Source organism: Somniosus microcephalus, chromosome 16 (assembly GCF_052327205.1).
Source record: "Somniosus microcephalus isolate GS21.2 chromosome 16, FLI_Smic_1.0, whole genome shotgun sequence".
NCBI lineage: Eukaryota > Metazoa > Chordata > Chondrichthyes > Squaliformes > Somniosidae > Somniosus > Somniosus microcephalus.
In genome coordinates, this window is record NC_141002.1 from 17,093,072 (window position 1) to 17,111,472 (window position 18,401).

Below are 18,401 nucleotides of genomic sequence, written 5' to 3' on the forward strand. Positions count from 1 at the left end.
ATGAAGTACCTTTGGAGTGTAGACACAGTTCTGGTGCAGGATTAATGTCACCTATCTATCTATCACTGGTTTTTCTCTTATTTGTTCAGCTGTGTTTTCCCTTTTTGTAAATCTTTATTTGTTTTGCGTTGGCCTGTTGAGTTATATGCATTTCGAGTCGCTTTGATCTCTGCCCAGCTTGCTGCTGGCAAGGAAAGTATTTGTGGTATTGTGCATGTGGGGCAAGAAGAGGATGGAACTTGACTGTGATGCCCTCTGCTGCCCAATTGCCTGGCGGCACTCATTATCTGAATTTGCAGAGGGATGATGTGAGGTACTGAAGAGCTGCCGATGCCAGCAGAACCGTACCCCACTCGGGAGAGGGGGGGGGAGTAAAGGAAAGAACCTTTGTGTCACTAACTCTTAACTCATTTTTCTCTCCCTGTAGAGCGCCAGAGATTATCCTGGGGTTGCTGTTTTGCGAGGCTATCGACATGTGGTCGCTGGGATGTGTCATTGCAGAGCTATTCTTGGGGTGGCCGTTGTATCCAGGGGCTTCAGAGTATGATCAGGTATGTTTCAACTGGATTGAATCTCAGGCCCAATATCACATCTGGGCTGATTGCTAGATGTTGAGTGATGTTGGCCTCTTCTCTCTTTGGCTGGGGCCTTTCCCACTTGGTGTCTTGTCTCCATTGGTTGTGATCTCACGTTTCCAATGCTTCTCAGCCATGGCTTAGTTGGCGGCACTCACACCTCTGAGTCAGAGGTTGTGGGTTCGAGTCCCGCTCCAAAGATTTGAGCACAAAGTCTAGTCTGACATTTCAACACAGTACTAAGGGAGTTGCTGCATTGTCGGAGGTGCCATCTTTCGAATGAGACATTAAACCGAGACTCCGTCTGCCCTCTCAGGCGTACATTAAAGATCCCATGACACTATTTCGAAGAAGAGCACGGGAGTTCTCCCGGTGTCCCCGAACCAAAATCACTAAAACACAAGTGATCTGGTCATCTCATTGCTGTTTGTGGGAGCTTGCTGTGTGCAAATTGGCTGCTACAACATTACAACAGTGACTACACTTCAAAAGTACTTCATTGGCTGTAAAGCGGTTTGGGACTTCCTGAAGTCGTGAAAGGCGCTATAGAAATGCAAGTCTTTCTGGGGAGCAGCAAACCGAAAGACACCCAACGCGTTGGCAGTAAATGCAGAGAAAATTGACTGAAAAAGGATGGAAAACGGTAAATGGAATGGAGGACAGAGATTGAAAGGGTGAGCAAAGAGCACCAGAACCCCTTGTTCCTCTGTAGAAAAAATCTCCGTCATCATTCAACTCAAGCATCAGTGCATAGTTGAAGGTATGGGGCTCCCACATGTACTTCAGCCACTATACCATTTGAGTGTCCCTTGTTACATAGATAGTAGAGCACAGAAATAGGCCATTCGGCCCCAATGGTCCATGCAGTATTTATGCTCCACACCAGCCTCCTCCCATCCCTCTTCATCTAACCCGATCAGCATATCCTTCCAATCCTTTCTCTCCCATGTGTTTATCTAGCTTCCCCTTAAATGCATCTAGTCACCTCAATTTTATGTACTGCATGTACAGCTATTGTACTATATCTGTGTGTACAAGGTTAGGCATTGTATGTACCAGTTTGGCTCTGGTGAAGGATCTAAATGTAATAATGCCAGACTTGCACTTTGCAGGTATTGTACGTACCATTTCCACGCGAACCTGGAGTTTGCACATGAATTCCCCCCAGATAACAGCCCAATCTAGGCGGAATCAAGTCAAATAGTGCAACAGATTACGGAATTTTTAGCATAAGTGAGTTGTGTCCATAACTACATTACGCCCGAATATCCGTGATCTTTTAAGCTTGTTCAACAGTCTTCGCCCGAACCAATCCCCGCCAACAAATCTGGCCACGTCCCAGGATTTGCCACCATTAAACAGCCCCACCGAGAAAAGCAGCAGTTAGCACGGGATTCTCAACCAGATTATTTCTACGGATTTCTCAGTTCTGTAGAAAACTGCGCTTCTGACACCCATCCTGCACTGATTCAAGTTTTACCCGATCTGCAGGTTGAAAGATGACAACGTCTGAATTCTTGATAATGTAGGCTTTCGGCAGACATGTAGGTCAGGCACCTTTCGTTAGACACTGGTTTTTGCTGTTAAATGCCTGCACGAACACTTCCCCTCTGCTCCCCCTATCATCTTCCCCTCTCCCCCCATCATCTTCCCCTCTCCCCCCATCATCTTCCCCTCTCCCCCCATCATCTTCCCCTCTCCTCCCCATCATCTTCCCCTCTCCCCCCATCATCTTCCCCTCTCCCCCCCATCATCTTCCCCTCTGCTCCCCATCATCTTCCCCTCTCCTCCCCCATCATCTTCCCCTCTCCTCCCCATCATCTTCCCCTCTCCTCCCCATCATCTTCCCCTCTCCCCCCATCATCTTCCCCTCTCCCCCCATCATCTTCCCCTCTCCCCCCATCATCTTTCCCTCTCCTCCCCCCATCATCTTCCCCTCTCCCCCCATCATCTTCCCCTCTCCTCCCCCCATCATCTTCCCCTCTCCCCCATCATCTTCCCCTCTCCCCCCATCATCTTCCCCTCTCCCTCCCCCATCATCTTCCCCTCTCCTCCATCATCTTCCCCTCTCCTCCCCCCATCATCTTCCCCTCTCCTCCCCATCATCTTCCCCTCTCCCCCCCATCATCTTCCCCTCTCCCCCCATCATCTTCCCCTCTCCCCCCCATCGTCTTCCCCTCTCCTCCCCATCATCTTCCCCTCTCCCCCCATCATCTTCCCCTCTCCCCCCATCATCTTCCCCTCTCCTCCATCATCTTCCCCTCTCCTCCCCCCATCATCTTCCCCTCTCCTCCCCATCATCTTCCCCTCTCCCCCCATCATCTTCCCCTCTCCCCCATCATCTTCCCCTCTCCCCCCATCATCTTCCCCTCTCCCCCCCATCATCTTCCCCTCTCCCCCCATCATCTTCCCCTCTCCTCCCCATCATCTTCCCCTCTCCTCCCCATCATCTTCCCCTCTCCCCCCCATCATCTTCCCCTCTCCCCCCCATCATCTTCCCCTTTCCCCCCCATCATCTTCCCCTCTCCCCCCATCATCTTCCCCTCTCCCCCATCATCTTCCCCTCTCCCCCCATCATCTTCCCCTCTCCCCCATCATCTTCCCCTCTCCCCCATCATCTTCCTCTCCCCCCCCATCATCTTCCCCTCTCCCTCCCCCATCATCTTCCCCTCTCCCCCATCATCTTCCCCTCTCCTCCCCATCATCTTCCCCTCTCCCCCCATCATCTTCCCCTCTCCCCCCATCATCTTCCCCTTTCCCCCCCATCATCTTCCCCTCTCCCCCCATCATCTTCCCCCTCTCCCCCATCATCTTCCCCTCTCCCCCCATCATCTTCCCCTCTCCCCCATCATCTTCCCCTTTCCCCCCCATCACCTTCCCCCTCTCCTCCCCATCATCTTCCCCTCTCCCCCATCATCTTCCCCTCTCCCCCCATCATCTTCCCCTCTCCCCCCATCATCTTCCCCTCTCCCCCCATCATCTTCCCCTCTCCCCCCATCATCTTCCCCTCTCCCCCCCATCATCTTCCCCTCTCCCCCCATCATCTTCCCCTCTCCTCCCCATCATCTTCCCCTCTCCCCCCATCATCTTCCCCTCTCCCCCCCATCATCTTCCCCTCTCCCCCCCATCATCTTCCCCTCTCCCCCCATCATCTTCCCCTCTCCTCCCCATCATCTTCCCCTCTCCCCCATCATCTTCCCCTCTCCCATCATCTTCCCCTCTCCCCCATCATCTTCCCCTCTCCCCCATCATCTTCCCCTCTCCCCCATCATCTTCCCCTCTCCCCCCATCATCTTCCCCTCTCCCCCCCATCATCTTCCCCTCTCCCCCATCATCTTCCCCTCTCCTCCCCATCATCTTCCCCTCTCCCCCCATCATCTTCCCCTCTCCCCCCATCATCTTCCCCTCTCCCCATCATCTTCCCCTCTCTCCCGCAATCATCTTCCCCTCTCCCCCATCATCTTCCCCTCTCCCCCATCATCTTCCCCTCTCCTCCCCATCATCTTCCCCTCTCCCCCATCATCTTCCCCTCTCCCCCCATCATCTTCCCCTCTCCCCCCATCATCTTCCCCTCTCCCCCATCATCTTCCCCTCTCCCCCATCATCTTCCCCTCTCCTCCCCATCATCTTCCCCTCTCCCCCATCATCTTCCCCTCTCCCCCCATCATCTTCCCCTCTCCCCCCATCATCTTCCCCTCTCCCCCATCATCTTCCCCTCTCCCCCCATCATCTTCCCTCTCCCCCATCATCTTCCCCTCTCCCCCATCATCTTCCCCTCTCCCCCCCCATCATCTTCCCCTCTCCTCCTCATCATCTTCCCCTCTCCCCCCATCATCTTCCCCTCTCCCCCCATCATCTTCCCCTCTCCCCCATCATCTTCCCCTCTCCCCCCATCATCTTCCCCTCTCCCCCATCATCTTCCCCTCTCCCCCATCATCTTCCCCTCTCCCCCCCCATCATCTTCCCCTCTCCCCCATCATCTTCCCCTCTCCTCCATCATCTCCCCCTCTCCCCCATCATCTTCCCCTCTCCCCCCCCATCATCTTCCCCTCTCCCCCATCATCTTCCCCTCTCCCCCCATCATCTTCCCCTCTCCCCCATCATCTTCCCCTCTCCCCCCATCATCTTCCCCTCTCCCCCATCATCTTCCCCTCTCCTCCCCATCATCTTCCCCTCTCCCCCATCATCTTCCCCTCTCCCCCCATCATCTTCCCCTCTCCCCCATCATCTTCCCCTCTCCCCCCATCATCTTCCCCTCTCCCCCATCATCTTCCCCTCTCCTCCCCATCATCTTCCCCTCTCCCCCCATCATCTTCCCCTCTCCCCCATCATCTACCCCTCTCCTCCCCATCATCTTCCTCTCTCCTCCCCATCATCTTCCCTTCTCCCCCCCATCATCTTCCCCTCTCCCCCCATCATCTTCCCCTCTCCTCCCATCATCTTCCCCTCTCCTCCCATCATCTTCCCCTCTCCCCCATCATCTTCCCCTCTCCCCCCATCATCTTCCCCTCTCCCCCCATCATCTTCCTCTCTCCTCCCCATCATCTTCCCTTCTCCCCCCCATCATCTTCCCCTCTCCCCCATCATCTTCCCCTCTCCTCCCCATCATCTTCCCCTCTCCCCCATCATCTTCCCCTCTCCCCCCATCATCTTCCCCTCTCCCCATCATCTTCCCCTCTCCCCCATCATCTTCCCCTCTCCCCCCATCATCTTCCCCTCTCCTCCCCATCATCTTCCCTTCTCCCCCCCATCATCTTCCCCTCTCCCCCCATCATCTTCCCCTCTCCCCCATCATCTTCCCCTCTCCCCCCATCATCTTCCCCTCTCCCCCCATCATCTTCCCCTCTCCCCCCATCATCTTCCCCTCTCCTCCCCATCATCTTCCCCTCTCCCCCCATCATCTTCCCCTCTCCCCCCATCATCTTCCCCTCTCCCCCCATCATCTTCCCCTCTCCTCCCCCATCATCTCCCCCTCTCCCCCATCATCTTCCCCTCTCCCCCCCATCATCTTCCCCTCTCCCCCATCATCTTCCCCTCTCCCCCCATCATCTTCCCCTCTCCCCCCATCATCTTCCCCTCTCCCCCCATCATCTTCCCCTCTCCCCCATCATCTTCCCCTCTCCTCCCCATCATCTTCCCCTCTCCCCCCATCATCTTCCCCTCTCCCCCCATCATCTACCCCTCTCCCCCCATCATCTTCCCCTCTCCCCCATCATCTTCCCCTCTCCTCCCCCATCATCTCCCCCTCTCCCCCATCATCTTCCCCTCTCCCCCCCATCATCTCCCCCTCTCCCCCATCATCTTCCCCTCTCCTCCCCCATCATCTTCCCCTCTCCTCCCCCATCATCTTCCCCTCTCCCCCCATCATCTTCCCCTCTCCCCCCATCATCTTCCCTTCTCCTCCTCCATCATCTTCCCCTCTCCCCCCATCATCTTCCCCTCTCCCCCCATCATCTTCCCCTCTCCCCCCATCATCTTCCCCTCTCCTCCCCCGAACCCAGAGTTACTTCAGGCCTGATGGCATCTCCGTTTTAAGGTGAACTTTAATTTTGTTTTCTTGACATTTAGGAGTTACAGATTCTTTTTTTAAAAAGGCCATTCTCTTAATGGGCCAGGGCAGAGGACAAGAGGGAGCAGATACAAGTTCAGGACAGATGGCAGGAAGTACTTCTTAAAACAACAGCCTGGACAGACGGCTCAGGCCGAGGCCCTGGTCTCCTGTGGGAAACCAAGAGATGATGTAATCGGCAGATGGTGGCAGTGTGGGGAGACGCTGTGGGGGTGGGGAGATGGGTGGGGTGTGTGGGGAGGTGGGTGGGGTGTGTGGGGAGACGGTGTGGGGGTGGGGAGATGGGTGGGGTGTGTGGGGAGACGGTGTGGGGGTGGGGAGATGGGTGGGGTGTGTGGGGAGATGGGTGGGGTGTGTGGGGAGATGGGTGGGGTGTGTGGGGAGATGGGTGGGGTGTGTGGGGAGATGGGATGGGTGTGTGGGGAGATGGGTGGGGTGTGTGGGGAGATGGGTGGGGGGGGTGTGGGGAGACGGTGGGGTGGGGAGATGGGTGGGGTGTGTGGGGAGATGGGTGGGGGGGGTGTGGGGAGACGGTGGGGTGGGGAGATGGGTGGGGTGTGTGGGGAGATGGGTGGGGTGTGTGGGGAGATGGGTGGGGTGTGTGGGGAGATGGGATGGGTGTGTGGGGAGATGGGTGGGGTGTGTGGGGAGATGGGTGGGGGGGGTGTGGGGAGACGGTGGGGTGGGGAGATGGGTGGGGTGTGTGGGGAGATGGGTGGGGGGGGTGTGGGGAGACGGTGGGGTGGGGAGATGGGTGGGGTGTGTGGGGAGACGGTGTGGGGGTGGGGAGATGGGTGGGGTGTGTGGGGAGATGGGTGGGGGGGGTGTGGGGAGACGGTGGGGTGGGGAGATGGGTGGGGGGTGTGGGGAGATGGGTGGGGGGGGTGTGGGGAGACGGTGGGGTGGGGAGATGGGTGGGGTGTGTGGGGAGACGGTGTGGGGGTGGGGAGATGGGTGGGGTGTGTGGGGAGATGGGGATGGGTGTGTGGGGAGATGGGTGGGGGGTGTGGGGAGACGGTGGGGTGGGTGGGGAGACGGTGGGGGGGTGGGGAGACGGTGCAGGGGTGGGGAGATGGGTGGGGTTTGTGGGGAGATGGTGGGGGGGTGGGGAGATGGTGCAGGGGTGGGGAGATCGTTGGGGGGTGGGGAGATCGGTGGGGGGGTGGGGAGACAGTGGGGGGGTGGGGAGGCGGTGGGGGTATGGGGAGACGCTGGGGTGAGTGGGGAGACAGTGGGGTAGGTGGGGAGACGGTGGGGGTGGTGGGGAGATCGGTGGGGGGTGGGGAGATCGGTGGGGGGTGGGGAGATCGGTGGGGGGTGGGGAGATCGGTGGGGGGTCGGGAGATCGGTGGGGGGTGGGGAGATCGGTGGCGGGTGGGGAGACAGTGGGGTGGGTGGGGAGACGGTGGGGGGGTGGGGAGATCGGTGGGGGGGTGGGGAGACAGTGGGGTGGATGGGGAGACGGTGGGGGGGTGGGGAGATCGTGGGGGGGTGGGGAGATCGGTGGGGGTGTGGGGAGATCGTGGGGGGGTGGGGAGATCGGTGGGGGTGTGGGGAGATCGTGGGGAGGTGGGGAGATCGGTGGGCGGGTGGGGAGACAGTGGGGGGGGTGGGGAGATGGTGCAGGGGTGGGGAGATCGTGGGGGGGTGGAGAGACGGTGGGGGTGGAGACAGTGGGGGGGAGACGGTGGGGTGGTGGGTGAGACGGTGGGGGGGAGACGGTGGGGTGGGGGTGTGGAGAGAGGAGATGGTGGGGGGTGTGGAGAAGGTGGGGGAGGGGAGACGGTGGGGGTGTGGAGAGGGTGGGGGTGGGGAGACGATGGGACGGTTGGGGAGACGGGTGGGGAGCCGGTGGGGCGGTGGGGAGACGGTGGGGGGCGGGGAGCCGGTGGGGGGGGGTGGTGAGACGGTGGGGGGGGTGGTGAGACGGTGGGGGGGGTGGTGAGACGGTGGGGGGGTGGGGAGATGGTGGGGCAGGTGTGTAGACGGTAGAGTGAGTTTGCTTTGAAGGGTGAGATCACAGGAGAGGAAATTGGAATTTAACTATTTCAATTGCCACTATTCTATCAACTGTTCAAAAATTAAATAACCACGCCCTCCCTTGTAGTAGTAATTTGCTGCTCAGAATTCTACTTGCCTGTTAATATAAAAGTTACAGAGGAAACCCAATCATTTCATACCAAGTCACTCGATCGGTTCCGATGGCCCATCGGTGCATTTGATTCGCACCCACCCATGGTACCGACCCTACTGTCTCATGACACCATCTCACTGCTCTTGAAATGAGCTGAGTGTCCAGGCCTCAACCACCCTGCCTGGCATCCCATCCCAGCTGTTGATCACATTCTGTAGAAAGAGGTGCTTCCTGAATTTGATGACTAGGGAAGTTTCTCCTGGTGCCCTGGTCAACATTTATCTCTCAACCAACATCGCTTAAGCAGATTAACTGGTCACTTATCTCAGTGCTGTTTGTGGGACCTTGCTATGCGGCAATTGGCTGTCACATTTGTCTGCACTTAAAAAAGTACTTCATTGGCTGTAAAGCTCTTTGGGACGTCTTGAGGTCGTGAAAGACGCGATAGAAATGCAAGTTCTTTCTTGCTTTACCTGTTTGACCTCAGCTTTAATCAACACCTCAGCGTCTCCCAATTCCTGCTTCATTTCCTATCTCCTCCCTCCGTGCTGAAGTACCTTGGGATATTTAGCTAAGTTTGAGGTGTTATGTTATTGGTTCATCTGTCAAAAAGGGGCGGTCTTGTTGGGCCTAGCAGCTTATTCTCTCCCTAAAAATTCCTGGGTCCCTAAATGCATTTGATTTGATTCATTGTCTACAGTACATCAGTGACAGTTTATAATGCAAGCTTATGTCTCTGACAGAAACACAAGACTTATTTCATTTAGCAAAAGAAGCCAGTTTCACGGATGTATTCCCAGCTCCCCGAGAAGGGATCAAACCTGAATTTGCATTGGTAATGTAATCAAAAGAACCACAAAGCCCCAGGCGCTGTGTGGAAATAAAACCACATTAATTATTGCACTGTGTTTGTGTGTGTGTGTTGTGTTGTGTTGTCCCTGAGGAAGGCTGACCAGGGGGATTGGTGATTGAAGACTGTAGTGTTGACGTCAGGGCTCTGTGAAAGCAGGCGGAGACTCCTGACCTCTCCCCATTTTGTTGCTGCCTCCCCCTGACGGCTTCTCCTGGGATCCTGGAGGAGACACCCCGCCCTCCGACCCCGCCCCCCCCCCCCCGCCCTCCCATTTCTCTTCATGGGGTTGAGAAGTATCACGGAGCCTCAACACTGCAATCTGCCTGCCCCACCAATCGGTATAAAAGTGCCTTGCTGCCCAAGTTCATGCCAGGCAGCTGGGAACTTAAGGGAGTGACTGTGACAGTCAGCAAACAGCATTACTTCACTGTGTGTGACGGTCAGGGGAGGGAGTAATCCTGACTGCACTCGAAAAAGCATTGTGAAATCAGCAAATAAATAGAAGTGAAGGGCTACAATCCCTCAGCAATATTTTGTGCCTGTGATTTTGTTCTCTGGTATAAGATTTCTCCCCTAGTTTCTTGGAGGCATTGACTCTTTGTCAGGTCACCAGGGACACTGGTTGCTGTCTGGACCCTCTCCCATTCTGCCTGTGTGAGCCCAGGATTGACAGGCTGCTCATCTCCTCACCTGCCACGCATATTCTAATGGACAATGATCAGGATTGGAACTGATTTTTTTTATTTCTGCCTAACCCAGGAGAACAAAGACCCGTTGTAGCGTGACAATCCCACCCCAGCCTGGCCGAGATCAGGCATGACAATCCCACCCCAGCCTGGCCGAGATCAGCTACCTCAGCACGGACTAGCAATTGAACCTGGGCATCCCCTAACCTCAAAGCCATCCTCACCTGATGTACACACACAGCAGGGGTCGCTAGGTAGCGATGAGGAGCAGGAACCCTGGCTGATTTTCCCTTCCCTAGGCCCAGCAGCGCTAATGTAAATTGCAGCACCCTGACTGTGAACAGCTAACTCCGTACAGGCTGGAGATTGAACCTGGGGCCTTGCTTGTATGGGTCACTTACTCAACTGCCTTAACCAGCTCAGTTCTTGGGGAGCTGGCTTTTATTTATTTTTCTCTTAATTTTTCTTCTCGCCTGTTCTCCAGGGTTAAGCCATTGCCAGAGAGCAGTTCCAACGCTGCTGGTAATTAGAAGAAGTGGCTGTCCATCATGTCTGAGCCTAGACGGACAATGGTGCCAAGCTATTCAAACATGGAGGGCAATCCTGTCCTGATCTAACATCTACAACTTTTGATATTGGTCAGGAGCAGGAACCCCGGCTGATTTTCCCCTCCTTAATCCAGGGAGCACTGAGGTCACTGAGGTAAAAGGTCCCAAGGCACTTCACAGGAGCGTCACCAGACAACATTTGACACCAAGCCACATAAAAAAACATTAGTAGGACAGGTGACCTAATGTTTGGTCAAAGAAGTAGGTTTTAAAGAGCATCTTAAAGGAGGAGAGAGAAGCGGAAGGGATTCGGGAGGGAATTTCAGAACTTGGGGCCTAAACAGCTGAAGGCATGGCTGCCTATGGTGGTGCGATGGAATTGGGGGGATGTGGAATACACCAGTGTCTAAACATGTCCATTCCAAGCAGGGGTCAGTGGATAGGGATCAGTATTAGAAACCATTGCTCATTTTCTCCTCACTAACTCAAGCCACTATGCCAAATGAAAATTGGGGATGTGCAAGAGGCCAGAATTCGGATCAGCACAGAACAAGGATTGAATTTAGCACCAGCTGGCTTGTGTGGTTATGTGCCATGTCAATGACGGTGCCTTCACCCAGTTGTTACCACGCCTGAGGTTCAGTTGAAGGCACTCTCTGCAGCTCAGTATGCCCATGGCACTCTTGAAGCTCTTCAGGCCTACAGTTCATTGGAAATCAAGTTGGAGTAAACTGATGGCACTGGTAGAACGGTATACCAGCAACCCTAGGGGAAGAGGGGAGAAAACCGGGAAATAAAACGCATATAAAGTTTTTTTTATAACAAAGAAAGAAAGATTTGCATTTATATAGTGCCTTTTACAACCTCAGGACTTCCCAAAGTGCTTTACAGACAATGAAATACTTTTGAAGTGTAGTCACTTGTTGTAATGTGGGAAATGCAGCAGCCAATTTGCACACAGCAAGGTCCCACAAACAGCAATGTGATAATGACCAGATAATCTGTTTTTTAGTGATGTTGATTGAGGGATAAATATTGCCCAGGACACCGGGGATAACTCCCCCGCTCTTCTTTGAAACAGTGGCCAACTGAGAGAGCAGACGGGGCCTCGGTTTAACGCCTCATCTGACAGACGGTACTTCTGACAGCGCAGCACTCCCTCAGTACTGCACTGGAGTGTCAGCCTAGATTTTTATGCTCAAGTCTCTGGAATAGGACTTGAACCAACAACCTTCTGACTCAGAGGCAAGAAAACATAGAAACATAGAAGATAGGAGCAGGAGTAGGCCATTCAGCCCCTCGAGCCTGCGATTCAATGCGATCATGGCTGATCATCCAAATTCAGTACCCGGTCCCTGCTTTCTCCCCATACCCCTTGATCCCTTTAGCCTTAAGAAATATATCCAACTCCTTCTTGAATATATTTAATGAATTGGCCTCTACTGCCTTCTGTGGTAGAGAATTCCACAGGTTCACCACTCTCTGGGTGAAGAAATTCCTCCTCATTTCTGTCCTAAATGGCCTACCCCTTATCCTTAGACTGTGACCCCCTGGTTCTGGACTCCCCGACCATCGGGAACATCCTTCCTGCATCTAGTCTGTCCAGTCCTGTCAGAATTTTATAAGTTTCAATGAGATCCCCTCTCATTCTTCTAAACGCCAGCGAGTACAAGCCCAATCGTCCCAATCTCTCCTCATACGTCATTCCTGCCATCCCAGGTATCAGTCTGGTGAATCTTCGCTGAACTCCTTCCATGGCAAGAACATCCTTCCTCAGATAAGGCGACCAAAACAGCACACAATACTCAAGATGTGGTCTCACCAAGGCCCTGTACAACTGCAGCAAGACATCCTTGTTCCTGTACTCAAACCCTCTCGCTTCAAAGGCCAACATACCATTTGCCTTCTTAACCGCCTGCTGCACCTGCATGCTTACCTTCAGCGACTGGTGCACAAGGACACCCAGGTCTCGTTGCACTTCCCCTTCTCCCAATCTATTGCCATTCAGATAATAATCTGCCTTCCTGTTTTTGCCACCAAAGTGGGTAACCTCACATTTATCCACATTATATTGCATCTGCCATGCTTTTGCCCAATCACCCAACCTGTCCAAATCATCCTGGAGTTTCTCGGCACCCTCCTCACAGCACACACGCCCACCCAGCTTTGTGTCGTCTGCAAATTTGGAGATATTACATCTAGTTCCCTTGTCTAGATCATTAATATATATTGTGAATAGCTGGGGTCCAAGGACCGATCCCTGCGGTACCCCACTAGTCACTGCCTGCCACTCGGAAAAAGACCCGTTTATTCCAACTCTTTGCTTTCTGTCTGCCATAGAACATAGAAAAATAGGAGCAGGAGTCGGCCATTCGGCCCTTTGAACCTGCTCCGCCATTCAATATGATCATGGCTGATCCTCTATCTCAATACCATATTCCCGCTCTCTCCCCATACCCCTTGATACCTTTTGTGTCTAGAAATCTATCTATCTCCTTCTTAAATATATTCAGTGACTTGGCCTCCACAGCCTTCTATGGTAGAGAATTCCACAGGTTCACCACCCTCTGAGTGAAGAAATTTCTCCTCATCTCAGTCCTAAATGTCCTACCCCGTATCCTGAGACTGTGACCCCTCGTTCTAGATCCCCCAACCAGGGGAAACATCCTCCCTGCATCCAGTCTGTCTAACCCTGTCAGAATTTTATACGTTTCAATGAGATCCCCTCTCATTCTTCTAAACTCTAGTGAATACAGGCCTAGTCGACCCAATCTCTCCTCATACGACAGTCCTGCCATCCCAGGAATCAGTCTGGTGAACCTTCGCTGCACTCCCTCTATGGCAAGTATATCCTTTCTTAGGTAAGGCAACCAAAACTGCACACAGTACTCCAGGTGTGGTCTCACCAAGGCCCTGTATAACTGTAATAAGACATCCTTGCTCCTGTACTCAAATCCTCTTGTAATTAAGGCCAACAGACCATTTGCCTTCCTAACTGCTTGCTGCACCTGCATGTTTGCTTTCAGTGACTGGTGTATAAGGACACCCAAGTCCCTCTGTACATCAACATTTCCCAATCTATCACCATTTAAATAATACTCTACCTTTCTGTTTTTCCTACCGAAGTGGATAACTTCACATTTATCCACATTATACAGCATCTGCCATGTATTTGCCCACTCACTCAACTTGTCTAAATCGTCTTGAAGCCTCTTTGCATCCTCCTCACAACTCACTAGTTTTGTGCCACCCACTAAGCCACAGCTGACAAAAATAGGATTAGCCCCGCCCACTCACATTGTTATGTCAGCGATTGGTGCCAGAACCACACTGAATCGGCAAGACCTGAGCCATTGTAGACCAGTCGCTGAGGGAGAGGTGAAGGGATTGTATGGCTGGAATTTTCTTCGGGAAGGCCGGGTTTCCCTCAGGCCATGTCGACTTTACCGGCAGGGCCTAATTTGAATGCAAGGCCTCAGTTTCCCGCCCGCAACCAGCCAGCTTGAGAGGCTGGCTGGCTGCGGGCGGGTAGGCCTCAGTTGCGAGGGGTCGGTCAGAGGGAGGGATTGCAGGAGGGGGGTCGGCAATCGGCGGGAGGGGAGAGAGGATCGGCGGGGGGGGGTGGTTGCAGGATTGGCAGGGGTCGGGGAAGTCGGGGATCGGCAGGCAAGCGGGAATTGCGAGGGGTGGGTATTGTGGATCGTGGGGAGGAGGGATCAGGGATCTCAGGTTGGGGGGTCGGCCAGGGATCGGGTGGGGGGGGGTGGCGGCGGAGGATTGGCAGGGGGGCCGGAAGATCGTGGCTGGCCTCATCATTGTTGGGGGGGAGGCCTGAGAAGACGATCGGGGGGCGGGGGGTCTCCGATCGCAGGGGGTGGGTATGGTCGGGGACCTGGATCCTGGAGGTAGGTATAAAGCAGTCCCCACATCTCTTTAACTGCCGGGTTTCATGAATTGTGTGAAACCCGTCAACAGGCAGTTAAATTCAAAATGGACGGGGAAAAAGAGGCTTCCAGCCTCATTACAATATTTAAATGATGGTACCGCCCCCTGGGAGCGGGTTGGTTGCCCGCCCCCCGTCCCACCTCCAGCAAAATCGGAAGTGGGCGGGTTGTAGGCGGGATCAGGTCAGGAATCCCATTTTTAACAATTTAACTGTCCCCACGCTCCAACCCCACCCGTTTTTTTTTTAGGGGGAAATTCCAGCCAATTGGACTTTAGTTGTGTTCCTGCGACTTGCAATTGGACCGTTTTCTTGTGGCCACAGAACTGTCTTCAACTCCTGTCGAGTGTGTATCATCTCTTTAACAGCGCACATCATTGGTACTGATTAGATACCTGGCACTGTGGCACTCAGAGTAAGCTGCAAGCTGGAAACGGCACCGAAACTACCCAAGGAGGAGGCGCTGCCCGTCCATTTCAGTCAGGTTTGATGTGGGCACACTGGCTCAATGCAGAGTCAACAGTTAGACCTCTGAGAATCTCGGGGAATAAACCTCTGTGTCCGTACTACAAACCACAAATGACTGCTGCTAAAAACCGACGGAAATAATGTCTGCCTCCTCTGCTGAAGGACAATTTGGAAACAGCAGAGGGTCAAACAAATGACTGACTGAGCAGCAGACTCTCCGAATGCCCCGGAGCCAACTCTACGTGCGCACACGAGGACATTCATCAGAAAGAGCTAACGTCGCGCCTAGTGCAGATGGCGAGATGCTAAATGTAAAGTCACTTCGCCAAGCTGGTTGCCTGTTGGTGAGGAGGCCAGTGTCTTAAGTTGTTCTTTGTTGCTGAGCTGACATGGGTCGTGGGTGTAGGGCCATTCATCCCTTTTGGGAACTGCTTTGGGTCGTTTTGTGGTTTGTTTTTTTATCGCCAGACCTCTTTACTACGAAGTACCGGCTGACCTCTGAGATCACCTCACTGCGATGACCGATGTCGGGCGCAGCCAAAGACCTGTTACTGGGGGCCAGGAGAAACTTGAACATTGAGGTCTTGGCTGCAAAGCCGAGATGATCTTCTTTTTCCTCTTCTCTTTGCATCCCAATACCGGCAATTTACTTGATTCGAAGGCCTTGCCCAATGAGCACTTATTGTGGTGGAGACACAAACTGCAGTTTCAGGAAATGTGCTGCTTTGTTGGTGAATAAAGCTCAGCGTTCTTGGTGTATTGCCGGCTCGATACTGGCTTATTCTGCTCCATTTCTGTACCCATCTAGTTTGGTGGATACTCGTTTCTCAAGGCCTGTGCTTGCCTTCAATTTCTGTGGGGCCTGTTCAGTCAAACACAATAATATGAAACAATTTTTACAATTAAGTATCTAGTTCTTGGCTACAAGGGTGCTTGCTGTGTGAGATGTTCTTGGCCATTCTTGGTCCAGTTGCTACTGGACCTGGGCCCAAGGCTCAAAACTCCTCTAATTTGGCACTAAGTATATATCCAAGGGCATTGGCTATATACTTGAAAAGGAAAAATGTTCAAGGTTATGGGGAAAGAGCAGGTGGAGTGGGACTAATTGGAGAGCTCTTTTAAAGAGCTGGCACAGGCAGGATGGGCCGAATGGCCTCCTTCTGTGCCGTATGTTTCTAAATTGGCAGACTCGCTCAGACAGGCCAGAGGTAGGTCTGGTGTGAAGGGAAAGGTAAAATGACACATTAGTGCAGTAAGAGGCCCGTTCTGAGGGTGGGACAGAGGCACGTTGTTGGAGAGGAACAGGGGGAGCTTTACTCTGCATTAAATGCAGAACATGCTGGAAAGACTCAGCAGCTCTGACAGCACACGTGGAGAGAGGAAGGTAGGGTTAATGCTTTTATTTCAGATTTCCAGCATCTGCAGCATTTTGTTTTTTCAGTTTTACTCTGTATCTGGCTGTGATAGACCTGACCTGGGAGTTGGTGGGGTTAACACAGGGGCGCCTCAAATAGAAAGTATTCACAAAAAAAGTTCTAAAATTAGAAATAAAAATGTATTTTTCTACACTCTAAGTTTATTGCATTCTTCTGCTCCTCAAAAGCAATCTATTCTTTGCTCAGGTAAACCAGTCTGACATATTATTCATCAGCTGGGCACGGTAGTGTGGTGGTTATGTTATTGGACTGGTAATTCGGAGGCCTGGACCTGTCATCCAGAGCGGAGGGTACAAACTTGAGGCAAGAAGAGTTTGTGCGAATTCTATAGTGGACACATGAGGGGGTGAACCATAACGGGTGTCTATCTCACTGCTTTATTTTCTCTTTCGCTCTCAGATCCGTTACATTTCACAAACACAAGGGTTGCCGGCGGAGTATTTGTTAAGCGCAGGGACAAAGACAACACGGTTCTTCAACAGAGATCCAGATTCATCGTATCCACTATGGAGGCTTAAGGTGATTTTTTCTCTTTCACTTTTATAGTGGGTGAGGAGGACCTACATGTGTGGTTTCTTTTGTCATTTTTTTCCATTTATGATCACTATTGCACCCCTTTCCCCTCAGTTGCAGCTCGCTGTACCGCGCACACTTAACATGACAGAGTCCCTCCTCGGTTGGCTGCACAGCACAAACAGCATTTGGATGAGTCTCTCACTCTGGTTTTCTATCCCTCCCTCCCTGTGTATAATTGCCCGCCCGTCTCTTGGTGCTGGGGGCAATGCTGAGAGAAGAGACTCAGGGCTGGATTTTCATTGAGGAGTCGGGTTGGAGGCGGGACTACAACTTTCGGGGTTGTAGTCCCGCCTCCATCGCGATGCGGCCAATCCACGTGATTTTAACTTGATTGACCTTGTTGAGCCCACCCAGCGGGCTCAGCAGGCCAACTAAGGGCCACCCGGCAACAGGTGACGTCACAGACTGAAATTTCATCTGTCAAGAGATTTTGACAGATGAAATATTAGTGTTTCACAGCTGTTTGAAGCTGTCAAACACTGACAGTCTTACTTCTAACCTGAGTCCTTCTCCACACTCAGTTAGAAATCTCTCCTGCACAGAAAGCTGCAGGCTGTCACTTTTGACAGTTCACAGCCATTCTGCTTTCTGTGCCGGTGAGATGAGGGACTCCCGGGACCTAAAGGAAGGAAGGCTGTAAAGGTAAGAAAAAGTAATTTACACTTCTTTAATCACTTTAGACACACCAAACACACTTACCTTTGCACTCAAGCACACATCACTCACCTGAACACCGACATCGCGACCCCTCCAAGCCCTTCAACCCAACGGCCCGACTCCTCTAACTTGGCTGGTTTGGAGCCATCAGAAATCCCACACTTCAACCTTCAAAATAGGGATTAGGCTAAAAAACTACCTGTTAACTACCTGTTAACAGGCAGTTAATTGGCACTAATCCCTTCCTGCCTCAGGTAGGCGGGTTCCAGTGCGGGGTGGGTTCCCGCCTCCTTTGAAACTGGCATGGAGGTGGGTTGGGTGCGGGATGGTGTCGGGACCCCCGATTTCGGGATTTTAACTCCCCGCATGCCTCCAATCCCGACTCCATGGCACAATGAAAATCCTGCCCATACTGTCTGAGTTGTGGTCCAAGGTCACACCATGGCACTGAGTGAAACCATTGCATTCTTTATGTGGTACGCATTCAACTGTCACCACTGATTCAGCTGGAATCTATAGTGAGTTCTGTTGACTATCCTTATCCATCCCCCTCCCCCCACCTCCCTCTTCCCCCTTCTGACTTCAGCCTTCAAGCTGCCTTCTCATGCCACATTCTGATGCACCGATCTTCCTCCACCCACCCCCTACCCCTCCTGAGAGCACTAACTCCCGCTAGGCTGTGGTCCCATGGGTGCTAGCTGGCCCTGGGCACCTTGCCCAGGTGGTAGTTCTTGTGTGACCCTAGATGGTGAGTGCTGCCTGGCCTACTTGACAGTGAGGGTGGTACTATATATACCGAGCCTAAAATGTCCTCGCCCATTGTCCATATGCATGCACTTCCCAGCAAGGTCCATGCGATAGTGATCAGGAGCAATCACTATCCCCACCCATCCAGGCCAATTGTACCACACCAACTGTTGCCTGGGCGAAGATAAGCTTGGTCAGCCCAGATCAGG

General features: G+C 53.2%; 1 protein-coding gene across 7 annotated transcripts in view; it reads left to right on the top strand.

Moving 5' to 3' along the window:
• Nucleotides 1-18,401, top strand: part of hipk2 (homeodomain interacting protein kinase 2) — a 295,692-nt gene that overhangs the window by 217,476 nt on the left and 59,815 nt on the right. For all 7 annotated transcript variants that reach the window (XM_086008608.1, XM_086008610.1, XM_086008609.1 and 4 more), the window contains 2 exons: nt 428-551; nt 16,612-16,731. In XM_086008608.1, the coding sequence (XP_085864734.1) occupies nt 428-551; nt 16,612-16,731 (244 nt within the window). The remainder of the gene's footprint in view (nt 1-427; nt 552-16,611; nt 16,732-18,401) is intronic.